This window comes from Zosterops lateralis (assembly GCF_965231275.1).
Source record: "Zosterops lateralis genome assembly, chromosome: 7".
NCBI lineage: Eukaryota > Metazoa > Chordata > Aves > Passeriformes > Zosteropidae > Zosterops > Zosterops lateralis.
Genome location: NC_139767.1, coordinates 3,015,847 through 3,035,462, shown reverse-complemented (window position 1 = coordinate 3,035,462; position 19,616 = coordinate 3,015,847). Strand labels below are relative to the sequence as shown.

At 46.9% G+C, this 19,616-nt stretch overlaps 1 protein-coding gene across 1 annotated transcript in view; it reads right to left on the bottom strand.

Moving 5' to 3' along the window:
• ABCA12 (ATP binding cassette subfamily A member 12) overlaps positions 1-19,616 on the bottom strand; it is a gene marked incomplete at both ends in the record, with an annotated part of 77,395 nt that overhangs the window by 4,984 nt on the left and 52,795 nt on the right. The window contains 14 exons of the mRNA XM_083864847.1: positions 1,451-1,661; positions 2,258-2,526; positions 3,847-4,006; positions 4,748-4,863; positions 6,636-6,813; positions 7,540-7,594; positions 11,046-11,151; positions 11,612-11,699; positions 12,554-12,681; positions 14,169-14,262; positions 15,058-15,144; positions 16,313-16,565; positions 17,884-18,022; positions 18,808-19,032. Coding sequence (XP_083720973.1) covers positions 1,451-1,661; positions 2,258-2,526; positions 3,847-4,006; positions 4,748-4,863; positions 6,636-6,813; positions 7,540-7,594; positions 11,046-11,151; positions 11,612-11,699; positions 12,554-12,681; positions 14,169-14,262; positions 15,058-15,144; positions 16,313-16,565; positions 17,884-18,022; positions 18,808-19,032 — 2,109 coding nt within the window. The remainder of the gene's footprint in view (positions 1-1,450; positions 1,662-2,257; positions 2,527-3,846; positions 4,007-4,747; positions 4,864-6,635; positions 6,814-7,539; positions 7,595-11,045; positions 11,152-11,611; positions 11,700-12,553; positions 12,682-14,168; positions 14,263-15,057; positions 15,145-16,312; positions 16,566-17,883; positions 18,023-18,807; positions 19,033-19,616) is intronic.

Sequence of the window (19,616 nt, the reverse complement as noted above, 5' to 3'; positions counted from 1 at the left end):
TTGCTCTGAGATGGGTGCTCAGTGCACCTTGCCTTTTCTTTCTCTGGCCCCTTGAGCAAGATGAATTGCCAGAGGAACTCAGAGCCCCCCAGTGTTATAATGGAGATTGTTTATGGTGCAATATACTCCAGCTTCTATTAGGACCATTTGTTTAACATGGTGAAGGATTGAGGATGTGTCTCCAGTAGAGTCATTCCTTTTACTGCAAGGTGCATTTCTGCAGGAGCTCAGGGCAAATCCATGTGGACTCATTGGTGCAAAGCCTCCCCTTGACAGGGACAGAGCTGCTCATGGGAATGTGGTGAGTGAGGTGTGGGCTGGCACTGCTTAAAACCTTGATCAACACAAGGTTTTGTCACATAACATCACCAAAGCACTACCTGAATAAAATTAAGAACTGTCTCTCTGTAGTGTAGTTTCAGTATCTCATGGTAAAATCCACATTTTATTGCTAAGGTTGGAGACAGGCAGTTGTGTGTTGCATCAGCCATCACCATTGTGCTGATAATTACTGTTATTTTGCCATCATTAGTACAGACCAGCTGATGTGAAAGTCCTCCTGTGCTGGGGATGCACAGGATTCCACAGCTCTTTCCCACCTTGGTCCATACAGGAACAGGATCTGTGCACAGTCTGCAGTGCAAGGCCACAGCTTCTGCTGACAGGTGGGGAATGGTGCCCTAAATCCCACCAGCTTTAGGGTGAATTTTGCTAGAAGTCAGAGACCTCAAGGCCAGTCCTGGCTTAGAAAAAAAAATCCTCTGCCATAAAGACTAGCACAGTGTCCATGTGAGGATGCTTCCTTTCATGTCAGTGGGACCCAGGCAACTAAAATAAACCGGGTGCCAAGGATTAATTCCAAGCTTCCCCAAAAGTCAGGTGCACAGCCTGAGGTAGAATCTGGTCTCCAGTTTCCTCGGATCTCAGAGGTGCTCTGTGTACTCCTGTCTGTTCACTTCTCAGGGAGGTAACTGCACTGACATGACCAAAGGATGTTTCTTTCTTCGGAGTTAATTTTAGGTCCTGATTCATGAAACTGTGTGTTCAACTGAAGTGATTTGTCTTCCCCTGATGGGAAAACACAAGCAGATAAGCCTGACTCACCAGCTCCCATGCAGTTCAGGTGAATAATTTCAGTTGGACACATTCTGCTGTCTTTATTTACCACCTGGTGATCCCCAGTGACCCCCCCCAAGACTGCACTGGGCAAACAGAGCATGCAGACACTTTGCTCTGAATAGGGTTCCATCAATTCCCATCCACTTTCCCTCTTTCTATGGCCTTCAAACTGTCACTTGATGTCCCAAATCTACCAGGAGGCTTTTGTCACTGCTGTAACCCCAAGAATCAATGAATGAGGCAAAGAAAGGAAGAGGCCAGAGCAGAACAAACCATTACAGAAGATGACAGTGACACAGGAAGGTGCCCACAGCCTTCTCCCCTCGCTCACCTCCCCGGCAGGGATCCCAAGGCTGATGTTTTTCACTGCTGTGATGCGTTTGTGAGGGAGGTGGTAGATCTTGGTGAGGTTCTGGAGCTGCACCACGTCGAAGTCAGCTTTGCCAGACTCCACCCGGCTCCTCTCTGCCTGGACATCCCCGTCCTCCACAGCTGCAGGTGGCAGAAGGGAGGCTTTGCCATGGACTCTCTCAAACAGGAACCTGGGGAGGACAGAGAGGGAATTACCCTCCAGCAAGAGCCACCAGTTGGGATAGAGTCCTGGGAGCCTCCCTGTGAGATCCCAGGGTGTGCACACAATACTCAGATATACAGTTTCTATTCTCTCCTGCCATTTGCTCCACCCAGTATTCTCTTCCTGCCTGTTTTTTCTCCCTCTTTTTCAGCAAATATTCTGGGCAGGAGCAGGTCCTGCTTCATGGACACACTCCTAATTCAGGGGACAGGAATGTTCTCACTCCCCTCTGTGTGCACCCAGGGCAGAGGAGACAGGGAGAGCCAAACAGAGGAGGTTGTCAGTGGAGTTGCTGCCCTCACCAAGGGCTGAGCACCCACTCACCAAACTCTGAGCCCAGTGCTGCAGTGCCAGCCAGCACTGACTACCAGGAGACTCTGTAAACCACACCTCTGTTAGTTAAAACTCTAATTACCGGGACTTCTGCCAGACAAAACTCGCTCCACATTCCCAAATTGTCCTGGAAATTTATGGGCTTCATAATTGACAGTGATGGTGGGGGAGCCTGGAAGGAAACCCCGGAGCTGTGGCTGGGGCTGTTTGCAGGCTCCAGCTGTTACTTACTCCAGTGTGTTGTTCCAGACTCTCTGAATCATCCTGTCGTGGACTGTGAGGCGAATGGCAAAGAACACGGTGCCCTGGATGAACATGGCCAGCAGCTTGGAGGTGGTCTTGTCCAGCTCAAAGGTTTTGTCAGGGTAGTCCACCCCATAGGCTTTTAAGAAGCCCAGCAGTGCCTGATCCTGTGACAGTTCAATCAAGCCGTAGCCAAAGCAAAATTGTGGGAACAGAAGGAATGCATGCCTTAAATTTTCAGCAAGATCGTGCAAGCCCTGGAAAAAAACAAAGAGCAGCACAGTCAGTCACTGCCTTTATCCATGGAATAAATTCATAGGTTTTACTGTGGGACTGAAGTGTAACAATTACATTGGGATTTGCCTGTGTCTCAGAGCAGAGATAAATTGAGAGCAAAGAGCTCTGCAGACAGCTCGTTCCACAGGCACAAGGTCATAAAAGTCAACAGGCAGCTCAGAGGTTGTGATCACCCATAGTAAACAGCAGCCAGCTCCCAGGATGGTCCCTGCTGTTGCTCCAGCACCCAGAACCCATCCATGAGCCAGAGCTGAGTCCTGCCACTCTGCCCCCATAATGTGTCCAGCACAGCCTGCTCCCCTGGAGCACTGCCCTGTCTGTTTTCCTTGGACAAACATCTCAATAAAACAAAAGATTTGGCTTTTCTAGACATAGAAGGGCTTTTCCAGCTAATGCACAGCACAACAGCCCAGTGCAGCCTCAGAGTAAAGAACCCTGGTACATTCCTAGCAGGACAAAGGATTAGTGCACAAAGCAAACTGGAGAGGCACTAAATTGGCAGGGAAGGGAACTGACTCCCTGCCACTGGGGCACAGAGGGATGAAAGGTGATCATAATTGCATATCAATAAAATCCAAGGGGTTGCTGAACAAACTCTGTCCAGACAGAGAGAAACATGCAACCCAGCTATTGTAATTGCCCTCCATAAAAAAAAAAAAAAAAAAAAAAAAAAAAAAATAATAATAATAATAATAATAATAATAATAAAAATCAAAGTGTAAGGTGTGCATTTTATCCCAGCCATTCCCAGGGAGATCTCAGTTTATGAGAGGGCTTTACTTTAGGGAACCATCACTGTCTCTGGGTTGTTTTTCATCCCTGCAAGGAGAAGATGACTACATTAGAAAGTAAAATGACAGACAGCTGGTGCTGGGTTAACTGCAGCACATGTCAGACTCAGGGCAGTGACATTCACCTGTCACTCCCAACAGCTCGTGCTGCAAGAACTCAGCAATGGTTTGAAGTGTCCATCAACAACTTTTTATCAAGTATCTCCACCCACCTCCTGCCCTTCATCTTCCTTCAACCGGGCTGGTTATAAAGGGAGTCCTCAGTTTTCTCCCTCACTTTTCATGTTCTCCCCTCTGCCACCATCATTTTCTTTGCTGGGAGGGCAGATTTCCAGACAAATAAGATCCATATGTGACTCATGTCCTGTCTGTAGGAGCCCTGTGAAATCCTGTGGCTGTGTCCAGCTGCTATGGACCTGATCAAAGCCACTAAGCCCACCAGAAGCCTCCTGCAGTGTCACCACAGGCTCAGTACCAGTGGGCCCCTACCTGGTCTGTGGCCTTTTCCTGGGAGAGCAGGAACACGACCGAGTGAGTGATGATGGTGTTGATGCCAAAGAACAAGTTGACACAGACATAAACGATGAAGGCCATCCCTGTTTCCTTGAAAAACCCAGCCAGCAGGTACATCCAAGAAAATGATGCATATCTATAAATACCAACAGTGCAGAGAAAACCATGGTAACTCAAAAGGGTCCTTTGAAAACAAACCATTGAAGACAACAGACAGCACAGAATCATTGGATGGTTGGAGTTGGAAGACAGCTTAAAGCCCATCCAGTTGCACCCCCTGCCATGGGCAGGGACACCTGCCACTACATCAGGTTGTTCCAAGCCCTGTCCAACCTGGCTTTGAACACTTCCAGAGCTGGAACACAACAGTTCTGCTTTGGCACATTTTCACATTACAGAGCTTAAAGAAAGGAAAAATGCCTCTGTGCCTGTTAGAATTTGGAGAAAAAGTTTATGGCACACTTTGAACACGGAACCCCATCTGAAAACAAAGAGACTGGGCGTGAAGGATTCAAAGCCAGGGAGAGTTTGTGTAAGTTTTCCAGAATTGTGCTACTGCTGTATATTTTGCTTTCTGATATTAAAATGCTCTTGAACTTTGCAAGAGGTCAGCAAGCATTTGCTTACAGCTTGGGCTGTTGCTGAGACCTTGAATATTTCTATATCCTCACATAGGGTTTGCTTTGAATAAAGTAGGCATGACAACAGTGCTTCACCTCCCTGCTCCTGGAAGAAGCAACATAAGTCAGTCTTTGTGAAGAGAATGTTGAAGAGAAAAGCCCACAAATTCCCCCCCGGATCTCAGACTGCAGCAGCCTGCAATATCCAGTTCCTTACCCTGTGCAGTGATATTTAAATAACTAAGCTCCACACTTACCCAAACAGTAACAGCAGAAGAAACACTGCCACTAAGTTACTGTTGTTGCAGAAAGCTGGAATCTGGAAGGCTGAAATAACTCCTACAGAGAGTCCAATAGGGACCATAAAAAGTACCTGCAAAATGATATTAAAAAGTTGTTACTAGGACAACAGTTCTGAAACACCTCCCTACAACAATACAGAAAAAAACAATGCCAGGACTGAATCTGGTCCCACAAATGCAGCTTGGTTTTTCTAAGGGAAACCAAACACAGGTGGGCTCTCAATTCTCCCCAGATGAATTGCAGATGAATTCCCACAAAGCCTCTTTGAATAGGCAAAGCCTCAGCATTGAGGACTCTGGGCAGAAAGTATCTTAAAAAAAGGTTGTGAATGAAAAATACCCCTTTGGGTTTTCTGTTAGCCTTGCAGTCAGACCACTTCATTGTGCCCTGTAAATCTAGTCTTCACAGTGTTGAGTCAAGCCAGAGACCTACCAAACGTCTGCCTGGAGAGCTCCCTCTCTTCCCTGCTTTGGGATTTAGCAGAATTTACTGCCAGGGATTCACTGAGAAATAGCAAGTTGCCGAGAGCGCTGGATTAGTTTCAGCCCACTGAATACCGACTGTGCAGGGACTCTGGGGATTTTTCCACAGGCTGATTTACAAATATGCAGTGCTGGAGCGAGAGTAGGCACAGAAGTGCTCCACCCTCCCAGCTCAGGGCTGCACTGCCAAGCCAACCTGGGGCCACACTGCCTTGGGACCCCTTCCAGCCCTCCTGCAGGGCAGGGGATCCTTGTGCTGCTGCCTTGGGACCCTTCCAGCCCTCCTGCAGGGCAGGGGACCCTTGGGCTGCTGCCTGCACTCATCAGCCCCTCCAGGCAGGCATTCCTGGCTCACATTCCCTATGGGATTTCAGCCCTTAGTCCTCCTTGCACCAAAGAGGGGGGGTTACCCAAATGCCCTTGAAGGTTTCCTGTTTTCAGGAAGCAATGGAATCACTGGGATTTTAGGCACCTGCTAAATCTCCATCAACAGAAATTTGTGGGATAGGTGGAGCTGCTCACCCTGCAGCCCAGCTGGCAATGCCCAGGCTCAGGAGCTGATCTTGGCTACACTGCCCATTCCCTGTAAGAGGGTCTGACAACCCCACACCACAGGGAATGCAGAAGACACAAAGCACTTCAGCCTACAGACACGACAAACACTTTTCCTCTTGGCCCAGCAATGCTTTCCAGCAGTGCCATTAACCCTGTGCACCAGGAGGAAACTTAACTTCAGGAGGAACAAGGGCACAGCTATGCCAGGGAATGCAGCACACTGCTGGGAGCTCAGCAAGGTACATCTGTGCAGCACTGGGAAAAGGAACTGCTCAGGTCCTGCAAGGTTGCATTTGTAGCTTTCCTTGGCTTAAAAACTTTATAACACAGACTCTTACAGACAGCATTCAAGGCAGAGATGGGTTTTTGCCCAGCAGGGTTATGTCAGCTGTGGGATGCCTGCCCCTGTCCCAGCCAAGGTTCCCAGACTGGCTGTAGCCTCGAGCTCCAAAGCCTCACCCCAGATCTGGAGCCTGGGTGACAGCAGATCCAGCCCCGCAAGCTGTCAGAGGAGCAGCTGGCTGCTGCTGGAATGGAAATCAAGCTGCAGCCTTCTCCATGCTGCTCCCATATAAAATTCTGGGTGTTTTACACACTCTCCAGAGAGCAGGAATGCCTTTGCTTAGCAGAATCCAGTGCTGCAGTTCACGTTTAATCATCCCCAATGCCTTGGAGAACAATTACTACACAACACTCTTGGTAGCAATAGGAAGGAGTCTAGGCAACCAATTTTAAATAAAGAACTTTTTTCCCCCCGTGCTGTGTAATGCTTCTCCTGGTGCATTTAGCAATGTGAATTATTTACCAGATCATAAATGAAGTTGGTCACCCAGTAGGTTGTCATCCCAATGCCTGAAATGTGCTGCAGCTGCTTGGCTTTGGTTTGGTGCTCCCTGACCATGTAGAGAGCAAAGCTTGCTGTGGTGATGGAGTAGCCCACCAAAACAGACATGGACACTATGATGTCCAGTAAGCTGTTGAGCCTGGGAGAAAAGGGGAGAAAGATGCATTTGGTGAGTCAAAGTGGCAGATTTCCCTTGCTGTGAGGCTTGGTCAGAGCTCAGAAGCAATAAGGTCCTGATTCTGGGACAGCAGCTTTTATAATCCTGGAATGGTTTGGGCTGGAAGGGACCTCAAAGCCCATCCCATTCCACCCTCTGCCATGGGCAGGGACACCTCCCACTATCCCAGGTTGCTCCAAGCCCCATCCAGCCTGGCCTTGGACACTGCCAGGACTGGCCCCACCACCCTCACAGAGGAGAATTTCTTCCTTTCTTTGCTCCCTTTGCTGATGGCAATGATGCCCAGCAAAAGGGACTCATAGGACTGAGCTGTAGTGCTGGACCCCAGCATGGAGTGGAAGTGCCAAAAGGAAAATCATGTCATCATCATCATCATTATTATTATTATTATTATTATTATTACTACTACTATTATTACTATTGTTACTATTATTATTACTATGATGCCCAAGCACACAAATGTGTGAGGCTGTAACTGTGACCTCCAGATCTCCATGAGATCCTGCAGAAAAACCCTCACAGGAATCCCCAGCTCTGGTGACAAGTAGTTCACGTATAGTGGCAATGAACACAAGCTAGAACAGTTTCATCACTTAGAGAAAGATATCCAGTAATTTAGGCTGGTTTATGGTTTCAAATAAGCTGCTTTTAAACCTTAAAATGAATCAACCAAATGAATCTTCTTACATTACTTGTTCCTGACTCTGTCCTCCAGGATATGGGTGAGCTGATAAGAAAATACCTATGGGGAAAAAAAAAAAAGAAATTGAAAATGTGTCCAAATTAAAGCTTCCTGCACCAGCTCCTGATATTGACAATAATACAGAAAACTGAAAGAGAAGAAAAGCAGATCAAAAGTGTGTTTCTGCTCTGTCATCTCTGTGTGATCTTGGGCAGAATTCTGAGCATCCTTGTTTTTCCTAGGACTTCACTTGGCTGCTCAGCAGATCTGAAATTCAAACCCTAGGCCTTGTTCCTACATCTGTCTGGCTGCCAGCACCATTCCCTTCCCACACCTCAAATCAAGTACCTGTGAGCCCCTCTATTCCAGCTTAGATTCCTCACCACTGACACCTTTAAAACTGATGAATATGTTCTGTCTCAGAGCTGCTGTCTGGAGATCCCACCTAATTCCATTTGTTCTTTTATCACCAGGAACAAATCTTTCCCTGGTGCCCTTCCCCACAAGTGCTACCTGCCTGTGATAGATGTCTTTCTCCATATGGGATCTGTGGAGATGAGAGCACAAACCCAGGTAAGCTACAGGACACTTCTGCCCCTAGTGTGGCAGTGAGTTCATTCTGAACTATTCTGTCTTAAGAGGCTAGAAAAAAACAAACCAAAAAAGGAGTATTTTGCTCAGAGTTACTATCAAAAATCTAGTTAACCATACTGCTAAGTCTCCTGTGATGTTTTTAAAAAAATCCATTAAAATGGGTTTTTATCAGGCCCAAACTACAACTGAGAAATTCAAACTACAACTGAGAAATTCTCTGCTTTTGTGCAGGTATCTTCAGATGTGATTTAAGTACTCCTTCTCCAAGGAGACCACCTAGCCCAAAATACACTATTATTGTTCACCACAGTGCTTTTGCCATGGCTGGAGGTAATTTGTGCCCACAAAAGCAAAAGGAAGAACACAAAGAAGCTCTGGTGGCCCAGTTCCAACCTCCAGTGCAGATCTTTGCCTTGGCCCCACCAGCATGACAACCCAGTCTCTGAGACTCCAGAGCCTGAGAAAGGGCTCCCATCTTTATGTGCCTAAAAATGAGGTTCTCAATTCATATTTTGACACCTAAGTAAATGCCTCATGGAGTGCTGGGGGACATCCAGCTGCTCTTAAATCCAGGTATTATCTACACCACGCCACCTCTGTAATTTAAACTCGTCACAGCCAGATGCCAGACCTTAAGAATGATGTGATGAAGAACTATTCTTGGTAATTTTCCCTAAGAATGGGCGCTCTGACAGGGGGACCAGAAGGGAGGAGCCTGAGGGTTTAGCTGACCAAATGCCATACTGAGCAAATGAATTTGAAAAGGAGGATTTAATCACAAATTAATTTTGGAGAAAAAAAAACCCAACCAAACCTCAGTCTTGTCATCAGTGAGAGAAATGGGATTAAAATCTTGGACTGCTAATAAAGCCATACAAGCAGCCAGGAAATGTTTCCCTTCTCCAAAAGGGAGAGGGAGAAAGAAAGATACCGTCTGTCTAATCTGTTAATGCTTCACTATAAAGCCATTTTCCTTTACTGGAGCTTAGGCTAGAAGTCAAAATTTCCATTTCAATGCTTCCTCCTTTTTTGTTAGCTGGGATTGAGAGAAGAGAAAGCACAATATACATAAGTCAAAAGCTATTATGACTTGCTTAGTGACAGGGTAAAAAGCTTTTTATGTATCTTTTTAAAATACGTACCCAGTCTAAGTCAAACCTCTAAAACAGGACTGGCACCTCTTTTTGACTGCTGAAGTGACAAGACACTTTTATCTGGCCATTTCAATGGTTCTTAAACCATCATTTATTTGTCACAACAACAACTCGACTGAGCTGCCAGGAGTGTACCCCATGGAACGTGCCTTCAGTTGTATTTCAGACTGGATTTACTTCACCTCAGGGGAACCAGCCTCATCCATCCATTTTCATTCTCCCCTTCTCTGGCTTGGATGATTAGTGGGAAGCAGAGGATTGTCTGTCTGGTCATTTACTACTAAGCATTTCTTTCCAAAAACACACGGGAAGTGGGACAGATGGAACAAAAACTGTGACTATTCTTTCCCCCTGAAAATTGCTATTTTGCTGGTATAAAACTTTCCTTCTGAAAACTTTCTGGTTGTTCACAAGAGCTTCCTGCCTTTGTTCTTGCTATAGCATGTGTTGGGAATACAGAGACAGAGCAAGGAGCTTCACTGCTTAATAATTCATCTGCTCTGGGATGTTCCTGCTGCTGGAAGCACCTGGCTGGGGTCTCCTCTCGGGGCAGCCAGGCTGCAGCTCTGTGATGTGTGAGCTGAGGGCACACTGCAAACCCCAGAGGGGACAGCCAGGGCCTGTTTGAGGACAGGACAAGGCTCTGGTGTCACTCTCTGTGAGCTGAACTGGCTGGGAGGGGAGTCTTGGTGCAGTAATGTGAGCTGGGAAACAACACACGCTGGGGTCACTTGTGATCAGCATCTGCTGCTGCTGCAATTCAGGGTGTCACACTCAAAGCTTCAGGTCAGATGCCTGGTTCCATTATAGCTCTATTCAGACATGTCCTGTGAGCCAAGAGACACTGCCACCTGTCCCTGTGTCACCAGGGATGGCAGCCCTCTGAGGTGAGCAGGGCTAGGCCTGGCCAGGACATGGCTTTGGAAGGAAGGGCACTGCTTGTCCAAGAAACTCAATCGGGAGGGTGTTTCCACACACATGTGCTGCTCTTGGCAGAGCAGAGCCCAGAAATCTCTGTGCAAGATTTCTCAATATAAATCTCTCTCTTGTCTCTGCACCCTGGCCCTCTCTGGAGGCAGACACACCTGCAGACAGGTTTGTGCCTACACCACTTTGAAAGAGGCTAAACTGCCAAGAGAAAGGTAGGGTGCTCTGGTTTACCAGCAGGAATTTGGGTTGCTGCAGTGTGTTATCGAGGAGAAGGTATCAGGACCCCAAATGAGCCATCAGCACTCCTTGGATCTGTGTATGTCATGTGTCAGAGGAAAAACACAGCTGAAAATGATGTTTCTATTTCATCTCGCCCTCCCCACTCTCACTCAAACCCAGACACACAGATGCCCACACACCCTGGGCTGCTCTCAGCAGAAGAGTGCTGTATTAAAATTTCCTAATCTAACCCACCTCTGGAGATGACCTAGAGGAGCTTTCCTCTGCATAACTAATGGGCACCTATCAAAGACAGCCCTTCCAGTGCCACAGGAGAGGCAATAAATCAAACAGCAACTGCTGGCATTTCTTGGATGAAGCATTTTATGAAAGAGCTGGGGTCCTCCCTGTCCAGCTCCCCTCAGCCTCTGACTAAGACAAATGGACTTGGTGATTTATTCATGCTTTCAATTCTGTTTGGAAAGGAATTGCAGAACAGTGAATAAAGAAATGGCCTCATTGAAGTCAAGGTAAGTGTTGTCATTGGTTTCAGCAGAACCAGGATATCCCTCTAAAAGGGGAGAAGTTATCTGCTCATGTAAAGGGACACTTACCATATCTGGAAGTGTCATTCTTTGGCAGGTTGGCTCGAAGGATGAAGTTGTTCAAGCTGTTGAGATATGCTGGGAGGCTGTGATAACCCTCAGGATTGTACCACACCTGCACACAATTAAGAAATTGAAACCATTAGGGAGTTTTTCCTGACAACATGTTGGTTTGTCCTGCTTCACTTGTGCAAACTACAGCAGATTTCAGCCCTGGTGCTTTACAACATTTTCACTGAGCTGAACCAGAGAAATGGGCATATCAGAATGCACCAGCCAGCCCTCGTTATGGTACATACATCTCCTCATGAGATAAAGGTGCTGCTAATTGATCTTTTCACCTCTGTATAATAAAATTATGACAGCAGAAAAATTGCCTCCTGCTAGCAAGAGAAGTAAGACCAATAAAGAAGAATGGGGAGAGAAAAGAAAATGAATTGCAAGTCATCTTTGTCATGCCAAGCTGCAGATTTCAGGGGGTTTTGCTTTCTATTTTGGAATATCCACAAACTTGGCATCGCTTCTCCCACCTCCAACACTTCCCATGCCAGGATGAGCAGGTGGAGGTTGGTTACCTTGGTCAGTGTTCTGTTGGGGGGCACTGGCCTGATGTCAAACTGCAAGTCTGCTGTCAAAGGCAGCCCAAAGCTCCAGCCACCATACCTGAGGGAAAACCAGAGGGAAATGCATTGCTGCCCTCATCCCAAAGCTCTGATTCCTTGGATGGGCCATGCCAATGTGCCACTGCCCCCACCAGGCAATTCCAGCCTGACTTCAGAGAGTTATCCCAGCGTGGGGCCAAGCCGCCTCTCCTGTGGGAGCCTTTCTTTGGAGGGAAAAAAAACAAAAACTCAGAAGCTTGGCAACGTTGTCACAAAGCTGCTGCAAGCCTCCATTTGAGGAAGATGCTGGAGCTGTGTGCCTGCCACTCCAGGGTGAGATGCTGCCTCTGACCCAGGAGATGAGCAGCTCAGTTTGTCAGTAGCAGATGGACACATTTCCTGCCAGCCTTGGTGGCAGGTGAGCTCTGCCTCAAGCCCAGCCTGGCAGAGCCCAGACCCACCAACAGCTCCCAGAGCCCCCTGGCACAAGGAAAGGCTCAGGCTCTGCTCTCACTGGAATGGATGTGCTCCTTCAAGTGGAGCACACACCAAGACTCTTCAGAGGATCAAACCTGGAGGGAAATCTCTCCCCAGGGTTTACTTCATGACAGGCTGTGTCAGATTTTCTTCTCTTTAAAGATTTCTGAGCCAGACAAAGGGTTGTCTGCAGATCCAGGCAGTGTGCTGGGTGATTGACACATTATCCCCAGGCTATGATCTGCTATGATCAAGCAGAGCACTTGCAGGAGCCTTTATCTTTTATCCATGATTTCAGGATTCTTCAGCTCCTTTCACCAGATCCTAAACCCCCACTGCACTGCCACCTCTTCAGGCAGAGGGGATGTGACACGTGTGGGATGTCCTGCCTTGCTCCTAGTGCCACTGAGCCCAGAGGGAGGGCAGTCTGTGCCCTACCGTTTCTGCAGGAAGTCTTTGGTGGTTGCCAGGATGTAACTCTCCACATTGTGCCCTGTCACGTTGTAAAGTGTCCGTGTGGAGAAGGTCCTTCTGTGAGGGGGAGTGTAGTTTGTCTGTGGACATGTCTGAGGAGAGACAAAACAAAGAAAATCCTCAGTGTTTTTGTTTTACCTACAAACCATCACATCAGGACAAGATGGAGAGCCTGCCATGGCAGCATTCTGGTCCTGAGCCTCATTCCTGCCTCATTCCCAAGCCAGGGTGCACAGACACACATCACACATCCCAGCACACTGTCCCCAACACATTCAGGGATGTGCTTAAAAACAACCTCTGCTTAAACTTACCCTTCAGTTCTCCTGGCATCACCTTGAAATGTGCTTCATGCTACACAGAAAGATTTTGGCTGAATTAAGGCTGATCCTACTTAGCAGAGTGACTGCACAGACAACTGCAGAGGGCAAAACAACTCACAGAGCAGAAAACTCTGTGGTGGCCTCAAACTCTCATCTTCCATTTCACAGCAGCTATACTCTACATTTCTGCCTTACTGTCAGTCACTGGAAATGTTTTCCTGGGCTTTGGAGAAACCTTGAATTAGTCCTGAATATATAATTTATCATGCTGAGGGCCAAAGTCACATCAGTGTTTCATGAGGTTGAAGTGTCCTCCTAGACAGCATGTTGGCTGCTTCCTTCAGCTCATCCATAACAAAAGCCCTGGACTCCCCCATTGTGCATCTGTTCATCTGAGTACACAAAATAGTTTCCTCCATGCTGAGGAACACCTGCCTGTGCCTGCTAGAGGTGAGAGTCAGCTTTGAACATTATCCCAACTTGCTGGAGAAATTATGCCAATACTTTTAATGATGTGAAATTAAGTGTATGTCTAGAAAACTGCACAAAATAGCTGCATTTTAAAGAATGACTTGAAATGTTCAACTAAGTACATCCTTTATGTTAAAAGGCATCACATTGTACCATGGGTTTATTTGCTATGGAAAAAAGCTGAGGACAGGTGAACAGCACTGGAGGGAGGAGAACTCAACCCTAAACTGAACTGTAAAACTGTAACACCTTTGGGGCAGAATCTGCCTTTTCCCCTTGTGCATGCAAATCCCAGCAGTGCCCATATCTTGCTCTGTAGGTACCACTCTAATGCCAATAATTAATATTATTAATCATTAATATTTAGAACAAGGAGCAGATCTAGATTTTCCAAAAAGTTAAAATCGGAAGAGCAAGCAGCAAAAGTTGCTGTGATTTTATATAGTGACACTGCTTGTATAAGATGGACTCTTCCTCTTGAACACATCTCTGTCAAAAGGGACAATCATACAACACTCAAAAACACCATTAAACCTTTTCCCAGCATGGGGAGCAAGGCAGGGATTTAGGGTGTGAATCTTTTGAGGATGCTGTTTCCTTCCCTGTCCCCAGACTGGTGCAGACAGTGGTTATCCAGTGTACAAATTCAACAAGGCCAAAGAGAGACAGGAGGACTTGGAATGCTGAGTCCCCCTTAGCACCATGCCAGCCCATAAAACAACTGCCAACAAATAAGGCTCCCATTATCCCCCAAGCTCCCTCACTTTTGGGTTTATCCAAGTTACCTGGATGCCATCTGTGCAGTTGCAGGCAGAATACTTAGTTCTCTGGTTTCCACTGGTAATCCACTGGCCAAGCATATCCTCTGTTAAACACTGCCTGAAAAGGAACACATTTTCCTCTGAGGCTTTCTGTGCTCAGGTGTGCAAACAAAACTAATTGCTGTCATGTTTAATGACAGCAAGGCTGGCAGTTGAGCAGTTCCAGAAGAAAAACAGAGCTTCTTGTCAGCTCTAGGTGGTTCAGGGAATCCCCAGCCTCCTGCTGCCTCCCGTGCCCCTTGGCAGAGAGCCCTCCCTGCTGCTCCCTGTGCCTGGATTCACTCAGCTCTCAGATGGAATCCAGGCACCACTTCATTCCTACAGTAGACAGTGCAAGGAATTGGCACTCAGAGGCCAAAAGCATCTGAAACCAGCCCAGAAATAAGGGCTATAGTTGTGGCAATCCCTGGGCACTCCTGTGATGGGCTGTATTGCCTGGGCAGTCACTGCAAACACCCAGGGTAAATATTTGCCTGCACGAGCATTCAAGTCTGCCCAGGATTTTACCACCCTGAGAATTTACCTGCAAAGCCCAAAACAAACCAGCCCTCGTGGCACAGCCTCTAGACAGAGGTAACAAATGCTGTGCTGAGAACTTGCTGTGTGGGCTCACGTTATAATTGGAATTGGGGCAGCAAGGAACACTTCCCAGAGAGGAGAATTGCTCGTTTCATCCTGGCATCCTGCCACCACCAAAGCTGCTTCCTTATCACTCCTAATAATGCAGGAGTCCAAGCCATGAGAATTCTGCCCATGATCAAAGATGGTTATTAAGGTCTAATGGCTAATAGTGTCATGCCAATTCTCTTGCAGGTTTGGAGTTTAGGTGGGAAAAAACCCCAGAACTACTTACGAATTGCTCTCGTTCATGCACGTGTTATCCGTCCCAGGGAAAGCCAGCATTGAAGAAACTAAAGCAGCTGTGGTTTCATTAAAATTCCTATGAATTAACAAAGAAAAACAGAAAACAGGAAAAGGTTCAAAGAGCTTCCACTACGACTAGGCAGAGGAAAACTGGGTTTGTATGAAACAGGATTTAAGATGTTGAATAATTGAGTATTTGTGGAAGCAGCACTGAAGGACACGCAGTACGTGAGGACAGGCACACAGGTTTAAAAGGAGCCCTCATCACCTCAGCTACTCCAGGGATTTGCTGCTGCCAGATCCAAGCAAGACACTTTTGGACAATCAAGGTTCTCTTTATGGGTAAAAAGAATCCACTGCAATTTTCAGGCACTGCTTGCAGCCCTGTCTCAATCAGGTCTCTCATCCGTGACATCCACTTGGTTTTGATCATTCATGGAGACTGTCCTTGGTTCTGCCCCAGCTCTCCAGCAATGATCCACCAGAAGCAGGGAACATTAGGAACAGAGAAATTGGACCTGCAGCTCAGGCTCATTCCCCCATCTAGCAGGACTGAAGTGGAAAGGCATGAGGAATCCTGGGAAGAACACTTAGATCAGATGCTTTAGAGCTAAATTTTATATTTCTGACTTAGAGCTAAGAATTACTGGAGAAAGAAAGAAGTTCACAACATGAAAACCGAAGGATACCAATTATAGTTGTTCTGGTAACAGGATTTTTAAGGAGGATGAGATAATTAAGTGGTGACATCCTAATGACCCTGGAAAAGCACATGCTGTTCCAATTGCCTGTTTGCCTTGGACCAGCAGGGCCTGGCCAGGAAAGCACGTCCTGTGCTAACAGAGAGGAGGGCAATACTCACAAGACGGATAGAATTTGACCCCAGAACTGTAATGCTGGAGGCAACTGATGTGGGTACCTCATTTCACACTGGGGGAGGAGCATATATGCCCATATTAAGAAAATCCCTATGGCTGTTACGGGGCTGAAGGATTGCAACCAATAACATTCCTCAGACATCTCACAGTCAAATCCAACAGAGAGGTTGTTTTTCTGGAGCTTTCTGGTCTGAGCCAAGCCATCTCCTCAGAGACCCCTCAGGAACAGGGTTTCTTTGTCTTGTCTGCACAACATAACCACATGTGCTACATGTAGGACAGCGGCTGTGCTCAGAATAACCCCAAAGGGCTCGTTCTGGCCTCAGGAGAAGGGTTCAGAACATGGTCCTGAGGAGCAGCACTCACCCAAAGAAGTCTGCCTGGTCAGCCGTGCCATACAGGGAGGGAGACAGCAGCAACTCAGGGTACTCAGTCTCCTTGGTCCTGAGTGTCCCCAGGCCCATGGCAGCCATCACAAAGAGCACGGGCAGGATGACCTGGGCGATGAAGCCGCGCACATCGCGCCGCGTGTGGTGGGACCTCTTGATGAACAGGGCTGAGGTTCTCTTCAGCAGCAGCGGCAAACCCCGCAGGCTCTTGGACCTGATCAGCAGCTGGTCTGGGCACACAGGACAAGGGTGTTTGGTCATGGCTCAGCATTTGAGCAACGCAGGGAAGTGATGGGCAGAGCACTCTGGGAGGGTGTTTGGCTCCCTACACACATTTATGGATGACAAATCTAAACTACTAAGGTGGAACAAACACAGGATTGGGTGTGGCACAGGACTCCAGTCACAAGCTCATGTAACACCAGTATTTTGTTAAATTTCAAATGTCTACATGCAGTGACTTTCAGTGTGAGACCTTCCAAGATGAATATCATACTCATTTCCAGATGAAATAAGTTATCTACATCCTATCCACCCAGCTGCAACTTAGAGAGGAAACATCTTTCTTTTAGATGTGTGAGCTGAAGTTTTTCATAATTTAAAAAGCAGGTGCCCAGAAAAATAAATAAAAAAATTAATCCTGAAATAAGAAAACAAGCACAAGCCACTGGGCCTCTTGCATGGACAGGTTTTGTGGTGTACTAAAAGCAGGGCCAAATCCTGTGCCAGCTATTCTTCTTTATGAAATATTAACCTGTATAATACACCATGAAGCAAATCCTTTTCAGCCTTTTTTTAGGGGTGAAACAAAACACTTTTCTACACGAGTGACTGTTTACAGTAACATTTACAGGGTAGGTCAGCTTTGAAAAGTAAAAAAATACCTCTGTGTTGTCCCTTGGATGCCTCCCTAACTATAAATGGTATATTTATAAGTACAAAACAATGTTTCTATCCAAGAAAGCATTGCAGCCAGGTATCATTTTTGGGTTGGTCCCAAAGGTCTCAAACCCCCAAGGACAGTGGTGTAGCTTGGTTCTCTTCTGAATTTACCCCACTCTCTGGTCCCTTGACCTCCTTTACCAAATCGCAATGTCTGGGGCACAGCAAAATGCAGCAAGGAGGACCCAGCTCAGAGCTGTGCTGCTTTCCCAACAGACTATGGGATTTCCATGAAGTGTCTTTCCAATTCTAGTTACAGGGAAATAATCCTCTACATCTATTATGGCAATTACTTTCAGAGGTACACATTTACTCTTTCACCCCCATGCTGTATTTGATTAGATTAAAACCTGGATCAATTTAAAGGAAGGCAGATGCAAACAAAACCCCTTCAGTAATTTATCCTGTGATTCAGACTATTCCAAAGCAGGGGATCTAGAAAGGACTGATAAGTGCTGTATTTCCAGTGATTTATAGGGTTTGTGATTCCTGGCTGGGTGAAATGTGGTTTTCAACAAAGAAAAAGACAGGGAGCTCAAATCAGTCCATCTGTCAGTGTTTGCATCTGCAGTAAATCTGGAATAAACCCTGTAGGTGATGGAGTACCGTCTCTTTCTGTGAAGGTGTCTGTGCTCAGAGACATTTCGTCACCACCAGTGTGACCACTGACTCCAGGCAGCTGATGGGGCAGGGCAGCATCTTCTTGCTGGTCCTTCACTGGCTCTTTTGTCAGATTGAGGAACACCTATGGAGCAAGGGAATATGAAGGAAAATTTGTCCAAATGACTGCATTTACCAAAACAATTACCAGAATCCTCTCTCCTGCTTTGTAGCTGTAGTTGGTGCAGCAGTTATGTACTAGAATCCTCTTTCTATTCCCTTTGTGCTCTGTGAGAGAAATTAACTTTATTTTCCATATAAAATTGTTGTCCAGCTCCTCGACACCTCCTGTCTCTGTTCTGTTGCAGCAGTGGAAACTCAAGCCTGTTTCCCTGCGATATTCACCCTCTAGCTCCTGACAATCCCACTGCCTCCATGCTGGGAGTGCGCAGTCATGGCACACGTGGGACATGATGTACAACTTATTCTTGCTGCCTTAGGAAAATACCTTAAAAGAAAGCAAGAAATTCTGAGCCAGGAGGTAACAATCTCCCTCCCTCTCTTCTGCAAGACAAAGGTCATCACTGCTCATCATTTATTTTTTATTTCTGATGCAATTAAATGTGTTTGTTTGACCAGAGATTTCCCATGGGCAGAGAGGTGCCTGTGTTACTCTCTCCTTAGTCTAACTCCAGTGCCTCATTTTCTGGGTAAAACATCAAAAGGCTGCCAGCAAGGTGAGACAGTGCATTAGTACATGTACAGATTAATAGATGCATCTACACACTCAAGTGTACCTAAGTGTAACCCCTTCCTCCCTGCCTGAAACCCTCACACAATTCCTGACATGCCCAGAGAGCAGAGCCACACAGTGTTCTGAAATTAACCTCTGTGACATTTCAGCAAACCCAGGAGCTCCTGAGCTCATACCTCTTCCACAGTTGTGTTGGAAATCCCGTAGCAGCCCAGGTGGAGATCATTCAAGCTGCTGTCCAGGGCTCTGAGGAGGGCCTGGTAGGCCCCTGACACTGTGGACTTGAAGGGGGGAAGCACGTACACGAGCTCCCCACCAATATCCTCCTTGAGATAAGCCTCTGGGAGATAGGACTGGATCAAGGAGGTCACTGCTGTGGTGTCACATTCCTCTATCATGTTCTGAAAAAGGAGGAAAACACTCTCTGGTCACTGAGAAAGGTTGCAAGGTCAACCTTCCTCCTGCAGGATGTAGCCCAAATCCTGTCCCAGAGCATAACCAGTAAGTGATCTCAGTCTAGCTATCCAACATGTCAGGGTAAATATCAAAAGCAGATGAAAGTGGATCTCTGGCCCTTGAAAAAGGGATGTGTGACACTCTCCCATCTTGGTCCATCCAAACCCTCACCAGGCTGGGCTGAATCAACTACTGTGCACTGCTAGAGGTTTGTAGTGCAACAGAGAAAAAGCCTGGCCACCAGAGAGCTTAATGTGGCTGCCAGCACAAACTCATTCTTTTTCCCATGAAAAATGGGGCTTGCTCATGGGTCTTTTTTTCATTTTCTCTGTCTCCAGTGCCAGCAGTCTGGAAGGGAGGCTGGTCTCTCGTGGTATCTGTGTGCTGGAGCTACCAACAGCACTGTAATTAATGCTAGCAAAGAGCAGGGTTCCCCACTTTGCCCCAGGCCAGACACTATGGATGGGCTTTTTCCATCTGCTTTATTCCTCTGAAGCCCAGAGTTCACATTCTGCACCCAGCCTTGCCT